This window comes from Euleptes europaea, chromosome 4, assembly GCF_029931775.1.
Source record: "Euleptes europaea isolate rEulEur1 chromosome 4, rEulEur1.hap1, whole genome shotgun sequence".
Lineage (NCBI taxonomy): Eukaryota > Metazoa > Chordata > Lepidosauria > Squamata > Sphaerodactylidae > Euleptes > Euleptes europaea.
Genome location: NC_079315.1, coordinates 113060310 through 113084474, shown reverse-complemented (window position 1 = coordinate 113084474; position 24165 = coordinate 113060310). Strand labels below are relative to the sequence as shown.

The following is a 24165-nucleotide window of genomic DNA, read 5'->3' as shown; positions in this document are numbered from 1 at the left end:
TGATAAACTTTACGGGAATACTGAGCTCCTATTGGCGCTATAAGGCATATTTAGTAGATGACTTAGCAGGCTAACATTTCTTAAAGAAAATTCGTATTCTGGGATCAATTTTCTTTTACATTCAGGAAGAGGTAGCAAAGGGTTATGGCTGTGTTAACTGCATTTGAAATTATCTAATTATTTTCACTGGAGAAAGGACAAAGAAAACCAGACTTTGCAACCGTTGCTTCACTGTGCTGGAAAGTTTAAACCAGCCCTTTCCTGAGTTAGAAAATCTGGGGCTGTTTCCTTCCCTCATTATGCTTCTGGCGAACATGTAACAGTTGATTGAGAGTTCAGCATTAAGGCACCGAAGACTCCAGGAAGATCCCTTTAGGCCATATTCTGAATGATGACCGCTATACCTTGGCCGCCTCCAATGCAAGCAGACCCAACAGCGTATTTACCTCCACGCCGCCTGTAAGGGTGATGGTGGGAGATAATCAGTCACAAAAAAGAACATCTCTAGACACAATTCCCAGAAACTTTTGCCCCCCTCAAAATGGCAGAACCCCTGGTCAAGCCCAACCCCTACTTCTGGGGCCAGATGCTTCTGGCTCTGGAGCGACCATTCTACTTTCTAGCGCAGGGGTCCCCAACCTTTTTGATCCTGCGGGGGGCACATTTGGAATCCTGACATGGCATGGTGGGTGCAGCAACAAGTTGGCTGCCGCAAAACGGGGAGTGGACTCTATGGCATTGTACCCTGCTGAGGTTCCTCCCCTCCCTTCCCCAAACCCCGCCCTCCTCAGGCTTCGCCCCCAAAACCTCCAGGTATTTCCCAACCCAGAGCTGGCAAGTCTACTCTCCTCGCTCACCTCAGTTCGTGAACTAGGTGAGCGGTGATCCTCGAGCCTGAGGCCCCCAAGGGGTGACCCAGGGCGATGGCCCCTCCGTTGACGTTTGTCTTCTCAGGGTCCAGACCCAAAACCTTCTCCACTGCCAAGTACTGAGGAGCAAAAGCTTCGTTGACCTTGAAAAAACAAGGGAGAGAGGGAAGCCAGAGCCGTCAAGTTGGACTGCTGCCTTAGCAAACTCTGTTCGGAGTTCTCGCGAACTCTAATTCCTCCAGGACGGTGTAGTTTGGATTTTGAACAGACCCTTTATGACCTGGGGCCCACATATTTGAAGGACCATCTCCTGCCATAGTCTTTGTGTGCCAGCTACAGTCATCAGGCGGCCATCTACTACTAGTCATGTTGCATACCTATTCTCTCCAGGATCAGAGGAGCATTAGGTGCCGTGGAACACAAGCAAGAAAAGGCTGCTGCAGTCGCCTTGTTTGTGGGCTTCCTGGAGGCACCTGGTTGGCCACTGTGTGTACAGACTGCTGGACTTGATGGGCCTTGGTCTGATCCAGCAGGGCCTTTCTTATATTCTTATCTGTTGGCTATTCCACCACTTAGGGTGGTCTGTTTGGCTCTGTGGAATGGGCTCCCTGAAGAGGTGAGGGAAGGCCCCCTCCCTGGAGATCTTCAGGAGGCGCTGCAAGGCCTGCTTGTCTGCCAGGGCTTTTGAGGGAGTCTGTATGCAGGCATCTTCTACAGGGGTAGAAATTTGGGGGTTTGCAATTTTATTGTTTTAATTTTTAACTGCAAATGTTCTTAACTATTATTGCAAGCCGCCTTGAATCATGACGAAAGGCGAGAGAGAGAGACTGTAAGAGACATGGAAGACTGTGCCAACCCTTGCTAAAGTAACTAGTGTGACAAGCCAGTAGGGTGGGGTAATGGAAGTGCCATCTGAATAGTTTTCATGTTTTCAGGGACCTGTTTTATCTCAAATTTGAAAATGCAGGCAAAACGCCAGGAAAAGCAGGGGTAGAGCAAGGCAACCTCTAATGGTCGGAAATGGCATGCGTAATCACAACAAAGACCCGAAGTCGTCGGAGGGGTGACCATGAAGGAAACAGCCATGCATAAAAGGCCTAAATAAATAAATCCTGTCCCTGCGTGCCAAAGGCCGCATTCAAAAATTCAGCAGTCTCTCTCCTTCCTCTTACATGTAATTGAGCTAAATAAACGCACAGCGGGCTACTGGTGACTGGCTTTGCTTTCTGCACAACTTCCTCACCTCAACCAAGTCCATGTCCTTTAGAGAAAGGCCAGCTTTCTTCAGAGCTTCAGTAATGGCAGGTACCGGACCTGCATTGCAAAAGAAAGCAAAATGGACAGTGGGCAGAAGGCCTAGTTTGCAATGCTTCACAGGCACGAAAAATCAAAGTTGGCGGCAGTTCCTTGATCCAGAACTTCTGCTTTAGCATGGAGCCCTTTCCAGTCCCAAAACCATGTGATACTAGTCATGATGCATACATTTTCTCTCCAGGATCAGAGGAGCATGCCTCTTATATTAGGTGCTGGGGAACACAGGCAGGACAATGGGGAGGACAATGGGGAGGGGCCGTGGCTCAGTGGTAGACAATCTGCTTAGCATGCAGAAGGTCCCAGATTCAATCCCCGGCATCTCCAGTTAAAGGGACCAGACAAGGTGGTGATGTGAAAGACCCCTGCCTGAGACCCTGGATAGCCACTGCCGGTCAGAGTCGACAATACTGACTTTGATGGACCAAGGGTGTGATTCAGTATAAGGCAGCTTCATGTATTCATGTATAATGCTTCTGCAGTCGTCTTGTTTGTGGGCTTCCTAGAGGCCCCTGGTTGCCCACTGTGTGAACAGACTGCTGGACTTGATGGGCCTTGGTCTGATCCAGCATGGCTTTTCTTATGTTCTTATGAGGATAGGGCTATCTATGGCTACTAGTCAAAATGGCTACTAGTCATGATGCATACCTATTCTCTCCAGGATCAGAGGAGCATGCCTATTCTATTAGGTGCTGTGGAACACAGGCAGGACCATGCTGCTGCAGTGGTCTTGTTTGTGGGCTTCCTAGAGGCCCCTGGTTGGCCACTGTGTGAACAGACTGCTGGACTTGATGGGCCTGGGTCTGATCCAGCAGGGCCTTTCTTATTTTCATGTAAAGCAAATGCAGGTGAAAATATGAAGCTGCCTTCTATAGAGTCAGACCACAGGTCAATTGAGGTTGGTATTGTCCACTATGACTAGCAGCATCAATCCAAGGTTCGAGGTCACAGTCTTTCACATCACCTAGGATCTGACCCTTTTTTTAACTGGTGTTGCCTGGGATTGAACCTGGGACCTTCTGCATGCAAAGTAGATGCTCTACCACTGAGCCAAGGCTCCTCCCCTCTGGCAAACGGCATCTCTCTGATTCAGAAATCCATGACAGATGGATGGATCTCATGATAATGCCTGTGAATTAGGTAGGGTTGCTAATCCCCTGGTGGACATCTCCTGCTATTACAACTGATCTCCGGGAGACAGGAGAAAACAGCCGCTTTGGAAGGTGGACTCTATGGCATTATACCCCATTGAATCCCTCCCCTCCCAAACCCCACCTTCCTCAGGCTCCACCCCCAAAATCTCCAGGTATTTCCCAACCTGGAGCTGGCAACCCTAGAATCAGGACTTGTGGGAACTACCATGCAAAGGCTGTGGTGTGCTTTTCTTCCCTCAACCAGAAGATCCCTAAGGAACCTCTATCATCATAACTTACCAATGCCCATGATGTTGGGGTCACATCCAGATACATGATAAGCTACTATCCTGGCCAGAGGAGTGAGGCTATGTTTTTTGACCGCCTCTTCGCTTGCAATTATCACTGCTCCAGCTCCATCGCAGACTCCCTAGAAACAGGAAAACATATACAAAGAAGAAGAGTTGGTTTTTATATGCTGACTTTCTCTCCACTCCCCTATTAAAGCCTTCCAAGTTGGCAGCCATCACCTCATCCTGGGGCAGTGAGTTCCACAATTTAACTAGTCCTATCGCACAGTTCATCAATTGTCTTATGGCGTCTGATTGTGTCATTTTCTATTCTGTCATCCGCCTGGAGTCTCAGCAAGAAAAGAGAGCTACAAATAAATACGTATTGGATTGCCCTGAAGGACAATACCTGTAAAGGATGATCTGGAAGTTTAAGTGATCTGAATTCAAAAGTATCACATGATCATAATATTCTGGATGCTTATGCCATGTTGCTGTAGCATATTTTCATTTTTAAAAAAGTTTAAATCCAGCGTCAGCTCTGGGGAAAAGGTAGCACAGAAATCCTAAACAACTAGCAGTGGATTTCAATAGGCTTAGACTGCAGTAACTCTCCTTAGGAAAGCACTGTAAAGGTGAGATTAATTAAGGACTCAGGAACCTTTTCACCTTTATGTGCCATGCAAATCGTTCCCCAGTTTAATGTTTCCAACCATCTGGCTCACCGAGGCGTTCCCAGGGGTGACGGTCCCGTCTTTCTTGAAGACCGTCGGGAGCTTTGCCAAGTGCTCCAAGGTCGTCTCCGGTCGGGGGTGCTCATCCTGATCCATGCTCTGCTTTCCTTTCTTGACTTTCACTTCGACGGGCGCCATCTCCGCCTTAAAGTAACCCGCTTCGTGAGCTGCAGCACAAAATGTCCAGCACCAAACAGTTCAGGGGGGGAAGCACAAAAAAGGGTATCACTAAGTGACCAATAGAGAGCCAGCGTGGTGTAGTGGTTAAGGTGTCGAAACCAGGTTCACTTACTCAAAAGTAAGTGCTTGGCCGAAGTGCATTGGTGAGATCCCTCCTCCATTTTATCTTAATAACAACCCTGTGAGGTAGGCCAGGCTGAGAGTTTGTGATGGGCCCAAGGTCACCCGGGGCCCTCATCTGCCATTCTAGCCATTACACCACATTGGCTCTCTATGAGGTGGTAAACCTCTATCTGGACTGAACCATTTCAGACTGCAGGTGTGGAGTCACACATTGCTGAATCTTTTCCATTACAAAAATTACACGCACAAAGAAAATCAGTATGCTAGAACCCTCCTCCCCATCATCTAGGTTTAAGAACATAAGACAGGCCCTGCTGCATCAGACCCAGGCCCATCAAGTCCAGCGGTCTGTTCACATAGTGGCCAACCAGGTGCCTCCAGGAAGCCCACAAACAAGACAACTGCAGCAGCATTATCCTGCCTGGGTTCCACAGCACCTAATATAATAGGCATGCTCCTCTGATCCTGGAAAGAATAGGTATGCATCACGACTAGTATCCATTTTGACTAGTAGCCATGGATAGCCCTCTCCTCCATGAACATGTCCACTCCCCTCTTAAAGCCTTTCAACTTATAAGAACATAAGAAAAGTCCTGCTAGATTAGACCAAGGTCCATCAAGTCCAGCAGTCCGTTCACACAGTGGCCAACCAGGTGCCTCTAGGAAGCCCACAAACAAGATGACTGTAGCAGCACCATCCTGCTTGTGTTCCACAGCACCTAATATAATAGGCATGCTCCTCTGATACTGGAGAGAATAGGTATGCATCACGACTAGTATCCATTTTGACTAATAGCCATGGATAGCCCTCTCCTCCATGAACATGTCCACTCCCCTCTTAAAGCCTTTCAACTTATAAGAACATAAGAAAAGTCCTGCTAGATTAGACCAAGGTCCATCAAGTCCAGCAGTCTGTTCACACAGTGGCCAACCAGGTGCCTCTAGGAAGCCCACAAACAAGATGACTGCAGCACCACCATCCTGCCTGTGTTCCACAGCACCTAATATAATAGGCATGCTCGCCTGACACTGGCAGGAATAGGAATACATCCTGACTAGTATCCATTTTAACTAATAGCCATGAATACCCCTCTCCTGCATGATCATGTCCTCTCCCCTCTTAAACCCCTCTTAAAGTTGGTAGCCATCACCACAACCTGGGGCAGGGAGTTCCACAATTTAACTATGTGTTGTGTGAAAAAATACTTCCTTTTATCTTTTTTGAATGTCTCACCCTCCAGCTTCAGCAGATGACCCCGCGTTCTGGTATTATGAGAGGGAGAAAAGCTTCTCCCTGTCCACTCTCTCCATACCATGCATCATTTTATAGACCTCTATCACGTCTCCCCTTAACTGCCTTCTTTTCAAGCTAAACAGCCTTAAGCGTTTCAACCGCTCCTCATAGGGCAGTTGCTTTAGCCCCCCAATCATTTTGGTTGCTCTTTTCTGCACCTTCTCAAGCTCTGCAATATCCTATGGGCAGAGGGTTTCCTTCATTTAGAGAGGTGTCTGGCCACGCAAGCCTCCTCTGCCATCTGAAGCGGTACAGTCCGTACACAGGCTTAGCAACCCATCAGCTACTTGTGAGAACCGGGCTTTCAATTCAAACAGAGGGTGCTTGTTCAAATCGGTAACGCTTTTCACTGACCTGCCTTCCACCTCTGCTGAGTCTTCACAGCATAGCGGTCACAGTCTTCTCTTGTTATGTTATATTTTGCAGCCAGATTTTCAGCTGTGACGCCCATCGGGGTTTTAATGTGCTGATCTGTTAGCCCTGCCCATAAGGTGTCTTCCATCTGTGGTGGAGAAGGGAAGAAAAATCACATCATGGTAAAATAACATAATTACAAGTTACAATTGCTCTATGGCACTGGTTCCCAACCAGGGGTCCATGGACCCCCAAGGGTCCGCGAGAACTAAATTAAGGTCCGCAAAACAAAGTTATAAACCCATAATAAATTAATATTTTCAATTAAAAGTTCTCTATTATAAAAATATATATATTCAAATATTATTCTAAGTTTAATGTTTTACTAACAGTTATGATTAAAGTTTATTTTCAAATTCTCGGAATTTTTATTTTGAACCTTGGGGTCCCTGCACCGAACAAAAAAGTCCTAGTGGTCCCTGGTCAAAAAAAGGTTGGGAACCACTGCTCTATGGTGTGGTTTTTTGCATTCGACACCTGTAGAAGGGAGTGGAAACCCCCCCCCCAACCAATTCCCAAAACAGCAGAGGAATGCAAAGAGCACGGCTGTTCTATATTTCTACTAGGGCTGTTGATTCGGTTCGGCCCGAACCGAAAAACAGCCGAATTCCTCCCAATTCGGGAATCCCCCTGAAGGAGCGCGGGGGGCCAAATTTTTCCCCAAACTCCAGATCCCCCCGAATTTCCGGGGATCCGAAGCGGGGGAGTTCGGACTTCGGCACGGCCCGAATAAAAACGGGCCGAATTTTGCCGAAGCCGAACTATACCGAATTTGTTTTTCAACAGCCCTAATTTCTACTACAATTCTACTAGAGCGAGCATGGTGTAGTGGTTAAGAGCAGTGGTTTGGAGCGGTGGACTCCCTATTACTATGTATGGATGTGAAAGCTGGACAATGAAGAAAGCTGATAGGAAGAAAGTAGATTCCTGTGAAATGTGGTGTTAGGGGAGAGTGTTACGGATACCATGGACTGCCAAAAAAACAAATCAGTGGGTTATAGATCAAATCAAGCCTGAACTGACCCTAGAAGCTAAAATGACTTAAATGAGGCTATCGTATTTTGGTCACGTCATGAGATGACAAGAGTCACTGGAAAAGACAGTCATGCTAGGAAAGGTTGAGGGCAGCAGGAAAAGAGGAAGACCCAACAAGAGATGGATGGACTCAATAAAGGAAGCCACGACCTTCAATTTGCAAGAACTGAGCAAGGCTGTCAAAGATAGGACATTTTGGAGGATTTTCATTCATAGGGTCGCCATGAGTCGGAAGCGACTTGACGGCACTTAATACACACACAAGGCAAATAAACTAAATTAACTAAACTAAACTTAACCCTTTCAAGGCACAGGGTGGGAGAAATGTGCCTTATCTCCCTATTCGGTTGGAGAAAGACTTCTTTGCAGACATTATGACAATTTACAAAGATACCAAGAGCAACCACAGCAAAGCACCCAATGCCCGAACCTTGAGATCGGCTCCGAGTTTTGTTCCAAAGCGGATGTTTCGGACGGCGTACGGAGACTGGCTCATGTTTTCAGTTCCGCCACACAACACCACCTCCGAGTCTTTGAGGCAGATTTCCTGTTTAAAAACAGCACATTAGATTAGTTATTCCCAAAATTCAGGGTAATGTCAATTTTGAAACTAAAATACCTGTGTGTGTGTGTGTTGCAGGAGGCACCCATGTATAAAATACACACTAGCCGCTAAATGTGGGGAAAGAGGGAGCCACCAACAGTGTAGTGGCACCATAGGAGATACTTTGTTCTAATGAATCTGGCATTATAGGGCTGGGCCTTGGCTCAGTGGCAGAGAATAATAGTTGGGAGGTGACATACAGGCCATCTAGTCCAACCCCATGCTCAATGCAGGATCAGCCTAGAGCATCCCTGACAAGTGTTCGCCCAGCCTCTGCTTGAAGACTGCCAGAGAGGGGGAGCTCACCACCTCCCTTGGTAGCTGATTCCACTGTCCAACAACTCTCACCTTAAAAAACATTTTACTAATATCCAGCTGGTACCTCTCCGACCACAATTTGAACCCATTATTGCGAGTCCTATCCTCTGCTGCCAACAGGAACAGCTCCCTGCCCTCCTCTAAGTGACAGCCCTTCAAATAGTTAAAGAGAGAGATCATGTCCCCCCTCAACCTCCTCTTCTCTAGACTGAACAATCCCAACTCCCTCAGCCTTTCCTCGTAGGGCTTGATTTCTAAGCCCCTGATCATCCTCGTCGCTCTCTTCTTCACCCGCTCCATTCCGTCCACATCCTTTTTGAAGTGGGGCCTCCAAAACTGCCCAGAGAATTCCAGGTGCGGCCTGTCCAATACAGCGTACGGTGGATCTGTTTTGCATGCAGAAGGTCCCAGGTTCAATTCCAGTTAAAAGAATCACGGCCGAGAACCCTAGTAAGGTCAAGCCCTGGGCTCCGATTTTGAAACTGTAACAGCTGGACAAACCAGTTTTTGCAGGCCCTTGCAAGGCTGGAACAGATGGAGTAATTGTTGACTGCTTATGACCCAACGAACAAGCCTAGAAGACCGGGCTGTTGAAGGACAAAAGAAATACAGCAAAATACATTTTTAAAAAAACAACAGATCCCGTACCTGGCACCCACTGGCAATCGACTGGAAACCTGACCCACAAAGCCTGTTAACTGTTAGGGCCGGGACTGGGATCGGCACGCCAACACGCAGCCCGACGTGTCTCGCAACATAAGCGGCATCTGAGGAGCTCTGCAAGAAATGTAGGATAAAGAACTTAATTCTGCAAAGAACAAGACAGCGGCAAAGGGGAGGGGCTGTGGCTTAGCGGCAGGGCATCTGCTGTGCATGCAGAAGGTCCCAGGTTCAATCCCCGCCATCTCCAGTTGAAAAGATCAGATGGTAGTTGATGTGAAAGACCTCTGCCGAAGACCCTGGAGAGCTGCTGCCAGACAGACCGACACTTTTAGGCCCTCTTAGCACAAGGCAAATGCAAGTGTTAGTGCGGTTGGTTCTTTTTTTTCCTTTGGTGAGCAACATTTAAGCCACATGCAACTGCGGCTCAGCGTCAGAGCCGCAGGAAGTTTCAGATCCAACATAAGTTCTTCTGTTAACAATGAAATTGCAAGTCGTGGCAATTCCTCTTAAATTTGAAAACAAGCGTGCTTCCAAAGGTTACTTGATAAAGGTTGTTAATATTTACTCTGTAAGTCCAAAGTTTGAAGTGCTTCCAAGTTTGCTTTTTGATGGGGGGAGGGAGTTTTAGTGAACCCACTAAAGAGCCAGTGGTGTAGGGGTTAAGAGTTTGGGACTAATGTCTGGGAAACCCAGACATTCGAATCCCCACTCATGCCATGGAAGCTCGCTGCGTGACCTGGGGCCAGTCACAGTCTCTCAGCCTAACCTAACTCACGGGGTTGTCACCAGGATAAAATGGAGGACAGGAGAACGATGGAAGCGGCTTTGGGTCATAGTGACGGGGAGACAGAACAGGAGGAGGAACAGAAAGAGGAAATGGAGGGGCTCAGTGGTAGAGCATCTGCTTGGCATGCAGAAGGTCCCAGGTTCAATCCCCAACATCTCCAGTCAAAGGGACTAGGCAAGTAGGTGATGTGAAATACCTCTGCCTGAGACCCTGGAGAGCCGCTGCCGGTCTGAGCAGACAATACTGATTTCGATGGACCGAGGGTCTGATTCAGTAGAAGGCAGCTTCATTTATTTATCTTTGTCTAACTACTGGGTACTTGATCTGAGTAGTAAATATTTTCTTAATGTACGATCATTACCTGCTTCCAGAAAAATGAAAAAAGTTATTTAGGAGCCTTTTTGTGGAACCCGCACATACACCTTATTCCTGCCTGCAATGAAATCAGCAGGTGGAAATGGAGCAATCCTAAGTAAATGAGTTTTATAGTTAATCCATCAGAAGAGATGATGCTTCATTTTATTTCTGGCTCCTGGGAAGCAGGATCAACACACCAAACATAAAAACATAGAGACCAGGGTGGGTGTAACGATACGGGCAATTTCAGAGTCCTACCACCCTGCATGAGACACCCAGCAGGGTGTTGTGGTTAAGAGCAGCAGATTTTAATCTGGAGAACCGGGTTCGATTCCCCGCTCCTCCACATGAAGCCTGCTGGGTGACCTTGGGCCAGTCACAATTCTCTCCAAACTCTCTCAGCCCACGAGGAGGCAGGTGATGGCAAACCACCTCCGAATGTCTCTTGCCTTGAAAACCCTACAGGGTCGCCATAAGCCAGCTGTGACTTGACGGCACACACACTCACACACACACACACACACACCAACCTGCATGACATTTCCCACAATCACGCTGTCAATGACTTCAGGAGACACTTTGCCAGCAGACAGAGCTGCCCGCGCTGCAAACTCCGAGAGGTCTGTGGCGGTGAAATCCTTGAGCAGGCCTCCGTATGCCCCAAATGGGGTCCTCTTGGCAGAAACGATGAACACACCTGGAAGACAAGGTGGGAAAGAATCCTCACATCTGGATTAGGAGGACAAGAAGCAGCATTTTACTTAAGATGAAGAAGAGGAGGGGCCTTGGCTCAGTGGCAGAGCATCTGCTTGGCATGCAGAAGGTCCCAGGATCAATCCCGGGCATCTTCAGTTAAAGGGACTAGGCAAGGAGGTGATGCGAAAGACCCCTGCTTGAGACCCTGGAGAGCAGCTGCCGGTCTGAGTAGACAATACTGACTTTGATGGACTGAGGTCTGATTCAGTAGAAGGCAGCTTCTATGGCAGTAGAACAAAAGGAAGTGATGAACTTATGAAGCTGCTTTTATGCCAAGGCAGAATATTGGTCCATCTACTCTGGCTTGCCCTTATCTAAGGCAGACTTCCCAGCTCTTTACTTCTGTCTCCTCCGGTTCAGCATCAGCTTCTGGTTTGCTGACTTCCTCTTTCTCCAGGGAAATAATAGGACACTCCTGGTCTGGTTCGATTTCTTTGCTATTCTCTGCCTCAGCTTCTACCACATCCTGCTCACCACCTACCAGCAGACTGTTTTCACCTTCCTCTTTCAACAGCGCAACATTCTCATGCTAATTGTCCTGCTGCCTGTTCTCTTCAACCTCTGCTCCCTCTTCTACTTGAACACATGAATCTGCCTTACACTGAATCAGACCCCCTTGGTCCATCAAAGTCAGCATTGTCTACTCAGACCGGCAGCAGCTCTCCAGGGTCTCAGGCGGAGGTCTTTCCCATCACCTACTTGCCTAGTCCCTTTGACTGGAGATGTTGGGGATTGAACCTGGGACCTTCTGCATGCCAAGCAGATGCTCTACCACTGAGCCCCTCCATTTCCTCTTTCTGTTCCTCCTCCTCCTGTTCTGTCTCCCCGTCACTATGACCCAAAGCCGCTTCCATCGTTCTCCTGTCCTCCATTTTATCCTGGTGACAACCCCGTGAGTTAGGTTAGGCTGAGAGACTGTGACTGGCCCCAGGTCACGCAGCGAGCTTCCATGGCATGAGTGGGGATTCGAATGTCTGGGTTTCCCAGACATTAGTCCCAAACTCTTAACCCCTACACCACTGGCTCTTTAGTGGGTTCACTAAAACTCCCTCCCCCCATCAAAAAGCAAACTTGGAAGCACTTCAAACTTTGGACTTACAGAGTAAATATTAACAACCTTTATCAAGTAACCTTTGGAAGCACGCTTGTTTTCAAATTTAAGAGGAATTGCCACGACTTGCAATTTCATTGTTAACAGAAGAACTTATGTTGGATCTGAAACTTCGTCTGCCTTAGTTCTGAGGGGTAAAACTGTCCTCAGTGCCTGTCGCGATAACATTACAGACTTCTTTCTCCACCAACAGCATGTCTACAATGCCAATTCCAGCCAGTTATTGATGAAGCTGCCTTATACGGAATCAGACCCTCAGTCCATCAACGTCAGTATTGTCGACTCAGACCGGCAGCGGCTCTCCAGGGTCTCAGGCAGGGGTCTTTCACATCACCTACTTGCCTAGTCCCTTTAACTGGAGACGCCAGGGATTGAACCTGGGACCTTCTGCATGCCAAGCAGATGCTCTACCACTGAGCCACAGCCCCTACTCAGACTGGGAGCTCTCCAGGGTCTCAGGCGGAGGTCTTTCACATCACCTACTGCCTGGTTCTTTTAACTCAGTGGTTCCCAACCTTTTTTTGACCAGGGACCGCTAGGACTTTTTTGTTCGGTGCAGGGACCCCAAGGTTCAAAATAAAAATTCCGAGAATTTGAAAATAAACTTTAATCATAACTGTTAAACATTAAACTTAGAATAATATTTGAATATATATTTTTATAATAGAGAACTTTTAATTGAAAATATTAATTTGTTATGGGTTTATAACTTTGTTTCGCGGACCTTAATTTAGTTCTCGCGGAACCCTGGGGGTCCATGGACCCCTGGTTGGGAACCAGTGTTTTAACTGGAGATGTTGGAAATTGAACCAGAGACCTTATGCATGCCAAGCAGATGCTCTACCACTGAGCCATGGCTTCTGTACAACAAGCAGTTGTCTTGACAGAGGCCAGGGAGAATCTCATGCCAAATTCATGGCATCGCGGCCTGTAACAGTTACCGAAGTTGGAGAGGGAGACAGTGCTGGTCAATACACTTGGCTGAAGTACAGTGGAAAATGTTTAAGATGACAGGCTCTAAACTGTGAGCATGCCTAGTATTTTGCATCTACCAGGGTGAAAAGAATATTTTAAGGTCATATAGCACTGCAGCCAAGATTTTGGTGTTAGTATCCTATTTTTAAGTCAGCATGGGCCTGAATCCCCCACCCACCCCAAAAAAACACTGTCTGAGGCACTGGCATCTAATCTAGATACAATCTTGAGATTGTTCAAGTCTCATTTGTGCCTGATGTTGTCAGATCTTGGAAGTTAAACAGCGTTGGCTCTGGTTAGCATTTGGACGGGAGATTGCCAAGGAATACCAGGGTTGTGATGCGGACGCAGGCAATGGCAAACCACCCCTGAACGTCTCTTGCTTTGAAAATACTACGGGGTCGACGTGAGTCAGCTGTAACTTGACGGTACTTTCCACCACCATATTTGGGATAGAAGTAGCTTGCACCCACGTTGGTCCAAAATCCAAATCCAAAATCCAATCCACACAATACCTTTTATTAGGACCAACCAAAATGACGGAAAACAGCGCGTGAGCTTTTGCGTTCACCAGAACTGTTCACCGGGCTGGATATTGCAAAATAAAAAGGGATGGTGGGAGGGGGGAAAAGATGTTTCATGCCAAATCCAAAGGGGTAGCTGCGTTAGTCTGTTGTAGCAAAAAAAAAAAACGGGAGTCCAGTGGCACCTTATAGATGTACAATGCTTATTCCAGCAAGCTTTCATGAGTCAGAGCTCACTTCATCAAATACAATGGAAAGAAAGAAAATCATTTCCCTCATATTTACCCATGAGTTAAAGGCCTTTTCTCACCGGCATTCCTACGCCTAATGCCAGTGGGTAAGTTGACATGTGGTGCCTTTGGTGTCAGGTTGCACCCTAGTTTCTGCGAGCACGAAAAACCAAACAAACACTGTCTCCATTTAAGTGTCAAAGGCCATCCATTTTCCTTGAATCTTCCAAGCAAGATTCATAGATCCCTCGTCGTGGGGCAAGCAGAAAGGAATTACTTGGCAGTCGTTGCAATGACTAGCCACAAACTTTGAGGAGGAACTGACTTCTGGCAACCCAGCAGGGTTTTCAAGGCAAGAGACTAACAGAGGTGGTGGTGCAATTGCCTTCCCCTGGACCTCCTCGGTGGTCTCCCATCCAGGTACTCACCAGGGCCCACCCTGCTTAGCAGGCAAACCAAATAAAGCCATTAAAACTCCTTAAAAAAAAACAAAACTGCAAGGTGTCACCAGACTTCTGTTTGCCTTTGCTACGACAGACAGGTTTTGCATTGGATTTGCCACTCTTTAGATGCACTTTTCCCACATCCATATTCTCAAACCCAACAATAAGCCGCCATGCAGAGTTTTGAGAATTCAGATGGGGAAAATGTGCATCTACAGAGTGGCAAATCCAATGCAAAACCTTCCACGAATAAATGGCCACAACAGACTATCAACAAATATCCATAAGCCAGCAACAGAATCCAGAGTGATTCCACGCGTGCTGCAGGTTCTCCTTTGCAACTAACCCCGCATTTGTAAACCATCGCTTTCCCATTCCCTTCCACGCGTGTCGACCTCTGGGCTCTCGCGGCTTGCATTCACACGGAATCCAATCCACGTGGAGAACGGGAGCGGGGGGGGGGAGAAGCACGTCTGGAACACCCCCCAGGGCTAAAACGGAGGCCCCCGAGCATTGCAAGTGTTGCAAAGAGGGGGGGGGGGTCTCGAGGGAGCGCCCTTACCTCTGAGCAAGGCCATGGCGGCGGGTCTCTCCTGCCTGCTTGCAACCGCCCACGCCCACCTGCAAGAGGGAGCGGGGAGGCCAGCCCCGGCCCTCCTCGCCCTTTGCCCTACTCCGCCCTCTTCCCCAGCCTGCCCATCCGCAGCGGCACATTCAGCACAAATGCCCTTGTTTCCCCCCCCCAATCCTGGTTCCTCCGGAGTGAGCAGGGGGGAGAGAGGCGCACCTGCTTCCCAGGTGCGTTTGGCACATGCCGGGGACAGGTCAGGAACCCTGGAGGGGAGGGGGGTGCTCATTCCTTTGCACACACCCCCTTTGCTTTTGCACCCCCCCTTGGACTTTTGCACACACCCCCTTTGACTTTTGCACCCCCCTTTGACTTTTGCACCCCCCTTTGCTTTTGCACCCCCCTTTGACTTTTGCACACCCCCTTTGCTTTTGCACCCCCCTTTGACTTTTGCACACCCCTTTTGCTTTTGCACCCCCCTTTGACTTTTGCACACACCCTTTGCTTTTGCACCCCCCTTTGACTTTTGCACACACCCCCTTTTGCTTTTGCACCCCCCTTTGCTTTTGCACACCCCCCCTTTTGCTTTTGCACCCCCCTTTGACTTTTGCACACACACCCTTTGCTTTTGCACACCCCCTTTGCTTTTGCACCCCCTTTTGCTTTTGCACGAGCCCCAAAGAATCCCACCCGTAGTCAGAGGGGGAAGCGTTATTCCCGCAGCAATGAATGGATCTGCAAGAGTGTTGAATTCATTCGCCCCGCCCCCCTTGACGTATCAGTGTTTTCAGTGGCGGCGTGGAATCTGCGCCTGCGCGGCAGCTCCCCCCCACCGCGCGGGGGAAGGAGAGTAAAGGCAGCGCCGGGTTGCGCGCCGCACATTCCCGCCAAACGTTGCCCTAGCAACGGGGCCTGATGCGCTCTCTCTCTCTCCCCCCCCCCGTGGTTTTGCTTGTAAGCAACTTGTGCGTGTAGCTTGCGTGTATGTCTGAATGTGATGCAGGTATGATCGTGTGTGTGTGTTAAGTGCCATCAAGTCTCTTCCAACTCATGGCGACCCTATGAATGAAAGTCCTCCAAAATGCCTATCCTTGACAGCCTTGCTCAGATCTTGCAAATTGAAGGCTGTGGCTTCCTTTATTGAGTCCATCCATCTCTTGTTGCGTCTTCCTCTTTTCCCGCTGCCCTCAACTTTTCCTAGCATTATTGTCTTTTCCAGTGACTCTTGTCGTCTCATGATGTGACCAAAATATGACAGCCTCAGTTTAGTCATTTTAACTTCTAGGGTCAGTTCAGGCTTGATTTGATCTATAACCCACATATTTGTTTTTTTGTGATTTCCACTGCTGTGGATCTGAAACAGCCGTATCCATTGATGATTGTGGCTTTATATGGGCTTTATACACAAAGATTACAATATTAATACTTACCTGGTCCTCTGTTGAGACCTTTGGAATTATTTCTGCTTTATGCGGATTGTATATATTGTATATATTTGTGCTTTGTATGTGTTATGTATATGGTCCTTGTTTCATCTCAGTAGCTCATAAAATTTGCACTTTGTGTATATATATTATCCTGTACTGTTTTCCTAACCTCCAGGTACTAGCTGGAGATCTGCTATTACAACTGATCTCCAGCCGATAGAGACCCGTTCACCTGGAGAAAATGGCCGCTTTGGCAATTGGACTCTATGGCACTGAAGTCCCTCCCCAAACCTCACCCTCCTCAGGCTCCGCCCCCCAAACCTCCTGCTGATGGCAAAGAGGGACCTGGCAACCCTAGTCCCCCTGGAGAAAATGGCTGCGTTTGCAATTGGGCTCTATGGCATTGAAGCCTCTCCCCGAACCTTCCTCAGGCTCCATCCCCCAAATCTCCAGGTATTTCCCAATCCAGAGTTGGCAACTCTACCCACTGCTGACATTTTGGACTAGAAAATACACTCTAGATCAGAGTTTCCCAAACATTTTGAGCCTTGGAGCAGTTTTCAGGAGATAAATTCGTCACGGAGCACTAATTTTCACCTAGCACCTATATATTAAACCGAAGGACAGTAGTATTTTTCTGTCCAATCTCTTCACGGACCACTAGGAGATGTTTTGCAGAGCACAGTTTGGGAGCCTCTGCTCCAGACCATGCACATCCCTATTTTTACCTCCTCTGCACTAAAACCTGTTCTTAACTTCAGCTTCAATCCCATCACAAAGCCTCCTTTAGTGGCCCTAAAATGGCAGGATCTTGGTTGACACAGACACTTAGTACAGTTGCAACATCCTGAATATTGAATCTCTTCTTCCCACCCTATATGCTTTATACAGTTCAGTGCACAGCTCAATTGCTCTCCACCTTAGGATTGCCAACCTCCAGGTGAGGAAAAATTAGGAAATATATACGTATTATAGAGGGCTTTATTAAGGCATAAGGGGGGGATTCATTAATGCTGTGTCAATATATAAAAGCACAGCAAGCAAGAGTTAATTCAGCCAGTTAGGAACACCTCTGGCAGAGTAAAGAACAGTTAGTGATTTTGAGAAGAAACACCTGTGAAATCTTCTGGTTTTTCTTACTGTAAGGGTTTTCAACACTATCATGGCTGCTAGCAAATTTGTGTTTCCTAAACTATATGTGTGTTCTAATCTGCTACCTTTTCTAACAAAGCTTGGACAAGTGGGCAAACCATATGCAGGTAGCCAGGATGAATCATAAGGGGCCCAGCTGAGCTTAGGGGAAACTAGGGTTGCCAACCTCCAGGTAATAGCTGGAGATCTGCTATTACAATTGATCTCCAGCCGATAGAGATCAGATCACCTGGAGAAAATGGCCGCTTTGACCATTGGACTCTATGGCATCGAAGTCTCTCTCCTCCCCAAACCCGCCCTCCTCAGGCTCCGTCCCAAAAACTTCCTGCCGATGGCGAAGAGGTGCCCCTTTGTGGACAACACAGGTGGTGGCTGGAGATCTCCCGTTTTTACAACTAATCTCCCAGTGACAACAATCAGTTCCCTGGAGTAAATGGCCACTTCGGCAATTGGATTCTATTTGGTTTCAGAGAAAGTCACACTCTCACAACACATTCCTCAGCATGTTTGCCCAGAAGTAGATTCCATTCCACTCCGTAGAAGCTCAAATGATCAAACTTTCTTCACATTATGAGAAGACAAGAGTCACTGGAAAAGATAATAATGCTAGGAAAAGTTGAAGGCCATTAGGAAAAGAGGAAGATCTAGCATGAGATGGACAGACTCCATAAAGGAAGCCACGGGCCTCAGTTTGCAAGACCTGAGCAAATCTGTTTTGGAGGTCATTAACTCATAAGTAAAGGTGCAAGCACCGGGTCATTACTGACCCATGGGGTGACGTCACATCCCGACATTTACTAGGCAGACTATGTTTACAGGGTGGTTTACCATTGCCTTCCCCAGTCGCCTATACTTTATTCCCAGCAAGCTGAGTACTCTTTTTACCAACCTCGGAAGGATGGAAGGCTGAGCCAACCTTGAGCCGGCTACCTGAAACCGACTTCCGTTGGGATCAAACTCAGGTCATGAGCAGAGCTTGGACTGCAGTACTGCAGCTTACCACTCTGCGCCACGGGGCTCTCATCAGCTCACAGGTTTGCCATGAATTGAAAGTGACAGCACATAAGACACAACACACGAGCTTTCTCCCTACTAAACGTGCTTAGGATTGCTGCCTTAGAAAGGATGTGAATTGTTCTGTTGGTACTTAAGCACTGTTACAACGTTGGATGGTCTTATTAGTTAGGGTGGCTAATATTGCAGGAATCCCTTGAAATCCTTAGGGGGGAAAACCCCCATCAGATTTAGGATCTTATTTTATCTTTTCTTCACCTGTCCGCTTGGATTGTTCCCATCTGTTTTCTCTAATGTAATTTAAATGAAAAAGTAACACACTGCAAACTACTGGAGGCAAGATACAAAACAACTCTTTTTTAACAGCATAACGTTGTCATAGAATCATAGAGTTGGAAGGGACCACCAGGGTCATCTAGTCCATCCGCCTGCACAATGCAGGAAACTCACAACTACCTCCCCTACACCCCTGGTGACCCCTAGAAGATGGCCAAGATGCCCCCCTCCCATGAACTACCCAAGTTCATAGAATCAGCATTGCTGACAGGTGGCCATCTAGCCTCTGCTTAAAAACCTTCAGGGAAGGAGAGCTTACCACCTCCCGAGGAAGCCTGTTCCATGGAGGAACTGCTCTGTCAGAAAATTCTTCCTGATGTCTAGATGGAAACTTCTGATTTAATTTCAACCCGTTGGTTCTGCTCCAACCTTCTGGGGCAACAGAAAACAACTCAGCACCATCCTCTATATGACAGCCCTTTAAGTACTTGAAGATGGTTATCATATCCCTTCTCAATCTTCTCTTCTTTAGGCTAAACATACCCAGCTCCTTCAACCTTTCCTTTTTAGACTCCCCCAACTTTTAAAAAAATAAGTTTTGAAAGAGTAATATATAGTCAGAAAGGGGTTGGGTTTGAGCTGAATCATTGTCCTGCAAAAAGTATCAAGATAATGTGCTAATGAGGGTGTGGTATGTTAATATGGAACCATTGTATCCTGAAGTGATCTGTTAATGTGTGAAATCCAAAGCTAATCTGCATGGCTATTGTGGACTGTAGTCTTTGTTAGTCTGGAGGTTTTCAGGACAGGAAGCCAACCCTCTTCATTCTTAAACTCTCTTCTTTTCTGTTAAAGTTGTGCTGATGTTTATGAATTTCAATGGCTTCTCTGTGCAATCTGACAAAATAGTTGGTAGAATTGTCTAGTCTTTCAGTGTCTTGGAATAAGATCCTGTGTCCTGTTTGTGTCAGTCCATGTTCAGCCACTGCTGATTTGTCAGGTTGGCCAAGTCTGCAGTATCGTTCATGTTCTTTTATCCTTGTTTGTATGCTGCGTTTTGTGGTCCCGATGTAAACTTGTCCACAACTGCAAGGTACACAGTATACTCCTGCAGAGGTGAGGGGGTCTCTTTTGTCTTTTGCTGATCGTAGCATCTGTTGTATTTTCTTGGTGGGTTTAAACACTGTTTGTAGGTTATGTTTTTTCAAAAGTTTCTCCATCCTATCAGTGACTCCTTTAATAAATGGCAAGAATACCTTTCCTATGGGAGACTGTTTTTCCTGAGTTTTCTGATTTTTGTTTGGTTTAATGGCCCTTCTGATTTCATTTCCGGAATAGCCGTTTGCTAGCAGTGCGTGATTTAGATGATTAATTTTTTCCTTGAGAAACTGTGGTTCACAGATCCGTCTTGCACGGTCCATTAATGTTTTGATTATTCCTCTTTTCTGTCGGGGGTGGTGGTTGGAGTTTTTGTGTAAGTAGCGATCTGTGTGAGTTGGTTTCCGGTAGACCTTGTGACCTAACTGAAAGTTTGTTTTACGGATGACAAGGGTATCAAGAAATGGGAGTTTACCCTCAATTTCCTTTCCCATGGTAAACTGAATGTTTGGATGGATATTATTAAGATGGTTTAGAAAGTCCATTAATTTTTCTTCATGGCTCTAAATAGTAAATGTATCATCTACGAACCTGAACCAGACGGTAGGTTTGTCCTTCAGTGTTAATCCTCTGAAGATGCCTGCCACAGCTGTGGAAAACGTCAGGAAAGAAAATACCAAGACCATGGTCACACAGCCCGGATAACCTACAAGAACCAATGAACTCTGACCGTGAAAGCCTTCGACAAAGTTTTGAAAGCTTGGTACGTAAAAGTGCCAGAGAAACGGTAGATGGCAGCTACCGTTTACTATGTGCCATGCATTTCTAAATGTGGTTGAATCCATTTCCAGTTTTGTCTGCCTGTATATAGAGATCCCTGAGGCAATTTTTGATGACATTTTAAGTGTTTGCCACAATTATGACATTCTGTTCGGGGGGGGGGGATTCCAACACCACAGAAACTGAGAACGACAGCGAAAAGGCACGTAGTGAGAAAGTACCAAACTCAACCAGAAATAGTAAAAAATAAAATAAATGACAACATCCATCGCCTTTTGAACTGTGCTAAAACGTTTTAAATGAAATTAATAACATGAATGATTTAGCAAGAGAGGGGGAAAAGGGCATTTTGTGCATGGCAATACAATTGAATTGGCTTTTTTGTAAAAGTAAAGTCCCAGATATCTTAAAAACAGATAACATAGAAATCACATACACTGATGATATTTAACCTGAGATCCTCAGGAGAAAAAATGAAAAATTTGCAGATAAATATTAAATATTTACTCCGTTCCTATGCCTTTCTATATTAACAGTTTCAGATTTCTTTTTACATATACATAGATATAATACATATAAATTAATTTCCTTGCAGAGATCCAGCAAAATACCATTATCCTCTGGAAGAGCATTAGCCACACTTTGCGATTGCCAAGATCCCTGGAAAAGCGGATTCTGCAGCTCGCTTTTCATTTAGGCTGCCTGATTTAGAATTGTTCAGCGACCACATTTGGAAACTGTGCAGTGATTGTGAAGCACCAGAGGGACATCATTACACATCACAAAATTGGACACACTCCGACAGGTGTGGCCTTCACAACGAGAACAGCTTTTGTGAACAGATGTGGATCTGTGTGAATACTTTGCCCCTGGTTTGTCCAGAGAGAAGGGAATTCCAGATTTTGCGTCGCTTGGGAGAAATCGGGAACGCTGGCACCTGGTGGGTGCAGCCCACAGCCCAAATGGCAAAGCGACCCAGCATCTGGCTGATTTTGGTTTGGAAAAGTACCTTAGAGCAACATCAGATCTTCTCAAGGAGGAGGTAGATGCAGTAATCCGCGGGGGGAAATCACCCGATCGCTGCAAAGCGGATACGGCTTGTATCCTGCTAATTGAGACCGAGTCTTGCTTTTATATTATTTTAATAACAATGATGATGCGTTGGCCAATGAACTGTGAAACTATAGTTTTAACATACTACTGTGGGATCTGGAAAGAGGAAGCTGCGGTAGAAGCAAAAAAGATTGGTAAGGGCAGAGAGAAGGAGTTCATTCCGCTGCAGGCAAAAAGCCAGAAGATTCCTCCTCCTTTTCTCAAGGTTCGTAGCGGCAGAGAAGGTGTGCTGAAGTTCAGAGGACCCTCCAACTCTTATTAACTTAAGAGGCTGATACCTGCTGGATATATGGGTTGTCATGCTTGGCCCCAGCGCTCTCCTGCCCTATCTGGATGTGTGCAAGAAATCACATGAGAACAGAGTCAGAACTGGCCATGAGAACGGGCTGCTTTCTATTGCAAGGGTGTGAAAAAGTGACATTTGGGGTAGATCTGCGGTTGAGTGGGGGCACCACAGCCAGCTTCATGAGCACTGGGTGTCTTTGGCAAGGTTATTAGAGCGAGAGCTGAAGGACCGACCAAATTAATTTAAACAGCGGAGTATTCGAAGCATGTATGCAACCTCCATTTTGCCATTTTGGCTAGGAAAAGCTTAAGCTTTAACTGCTAATTAACTAAAGACAATCAAAGGCCACAATCGTCTGCTGAAAAGATTGTATTTTCCCCTTGTATTTCTACATAGCTTTCCTTTCTGGCTTCCAGCATTCACTTGACAGCGGCGTTCATGGAAGGAGGTGTTGCAGAAGCACATAAATGCACATTGATTAAATGTGCTGAATTAAAAGGAATGCCCTTTTCTGTCTACGAGGCAGTTGTGGGGTTTCGTCTGTGCCATCTTGGGGCTCAAGACTGGAGGACGTTGAGGCAATCGAGACTTAATCAGCAACACCTCTGACGAGCAAACTGCTGAACTTGGAAGGAAAGCAGTGGCTCCTGGGATTAATTATCTACTTTAAAACGGGCCGGTGCCCTGGATCTTTCCACGAATTGGGTCAAAATGCTGTAGGATCAATCCACCTAGTGAAGCTTCATTCCATTCTAAAGTTAGCTTTGCAAGCTAATTTGTAGCAACGAAAATCAGGCTAGGAAAAAATGAACGCACACAGTTAGTGAAAGATCTATTTGCCACTAGAGATGCAAGCATAGAAATGTTTAGGCAGGGCCATATTTTTTAAAGCAACCAATAGAAAATATCTCTGTTGAAACTGGCCAGCTTTTAAAACATACCGTAAGTTACTCTGAAGGAGCTGCCACCTCAGCTTTTCAAAATCATGAATTCTGCAATTCTCTCTTAGCTGATAGATGAAGTTTGTGTGAATCCGTCGGGGAGCACCTTTTGATGGCTTTGGAAACCTGGGTAGTTTTCAGAGCAACTGAAGAAGCAGATGTATTTTAATGCCCACATAATAGAGGGATGGGGAAACAATTTATATTAATAGAATTTTGAAGATATACCTTGGGTCAGAAATGTTTTGAGTCTTCGGCAAATTGAGATGAATGAAGCAGTCTTATTCTTTACCCATCAGGGAATGTGGGCCAATATTTTACAGAGATTTCAGTTGCTCAAATACCACTGCCAGGATTTCTTTTAGGAAATATTCTGTCCCACGCTCGTTCGTTTTAAAATGCTGATGAGCATGTAACAGCTGGCGTTGTTCTCTATAAAGGCCTCGTTTCAACCAGGATTTTGCTACTGAATTTGGTGTGGCATCAGAAGACCGTACAGATGCATCTGTGGCAGGGAATGGAGTGCCGTCCACAGCTTTGGAAACGTGCCTGAGTAGGCAAAGTTGACTGAAGACGGGCTCCAACCGGGCCGATACTCAAGTGGTCCAATAGAGGATGTGTAAGGTTGACGGTCAGGTGACTGTCAGGTCCACGAATGACACACCAACGAGGCATGGAAGGAGCGCCACAGATTGGCTTCTATCAGTAGGGGAGTCACACCGCTTGTGGACTTCCACACAAACAACCGTTTTGGCAAGGTGCCATCCTCTTTTGTGAGGCGTAAGGCTGTTTATATACCACAGTGCCATTTTCCGTACGTGCACGGTTAACCGACGTAGTCCGACAGACGTCCCTGGGATTAAGCAGGAGTGCGGCCATCAAATGCCGCAGAACTAGAGTCTAGATTGGTCGGCAGCAGACCACAGTAGAATTATAATCGTGGAATTACACTGGCACAACGGCCCCATAACCGTCTTTCCCCACCCTTAATTTTTTTAATGGAAAGATATGGCCGCCCTCTCTGCTACTGGTGGACTGGGGCTTTGGCAACAGCCACTCCCAGTTTATAAATACAGAGGGAGAAAGATGCTGGAAGGACACTGAAAGAACTACGGGAGCCACATTCTGGAACTCCAGGCACAAGAACCAAGTATCCTTTTTTAAATTAAAAACAAAATAAAAACCAGAACTTTCTTTTCCATTTAAGCTAGAAAACGGGTATTTATTCTGCCTGCTGCAGCTTTTATTTCCTGAACCAACCATAATAAAAAGAACCCAACAATGTAGAATAGCAACCACTGTGGAGCATGCTTCTGATATGTGCAAAACCCATAATTGGCAATGGTTTGAAGATGTGTA

At 46.6% G+C, this 24165-nt stretch overlaps 1 protein-coding gene across 1 annotated transcript; it reads right to left on the bottom strand.

Annotated features, from left to right (window-relative positions):
• Window positions 1-347: 347 nt before the first annotated feature.
• ACAA2 (acetyl-CoA acyltransferase 2) lies at window positions 348-14792 on the bottom strand. The gene is made up of 10 exons (XM_056847831.1): window positions 14714-14792; window positions 10643-10809; window positions 8954-9082; window positions 7814-7930; window positions 6289-6436; window positions 4329-4504; window positions 3614-3743; window positions 2113-2183; window positions 858-1012; window positions 348-457 (listed from the first exon to the last, which is right to left on the bottom strand). Exons 1-10 carry the CDS (start codon window positions 14727-14729, stop codon window positions 373-375), a joined length of 1194 nt encoding a protein of 397 aa, XP_056703809.1. The 5' UTR covers window positions 14730-14792; the 3' UTR covers window positions 348-372.
• Window positions 14793-24165: the final 9373 nt, after the last annotated feature.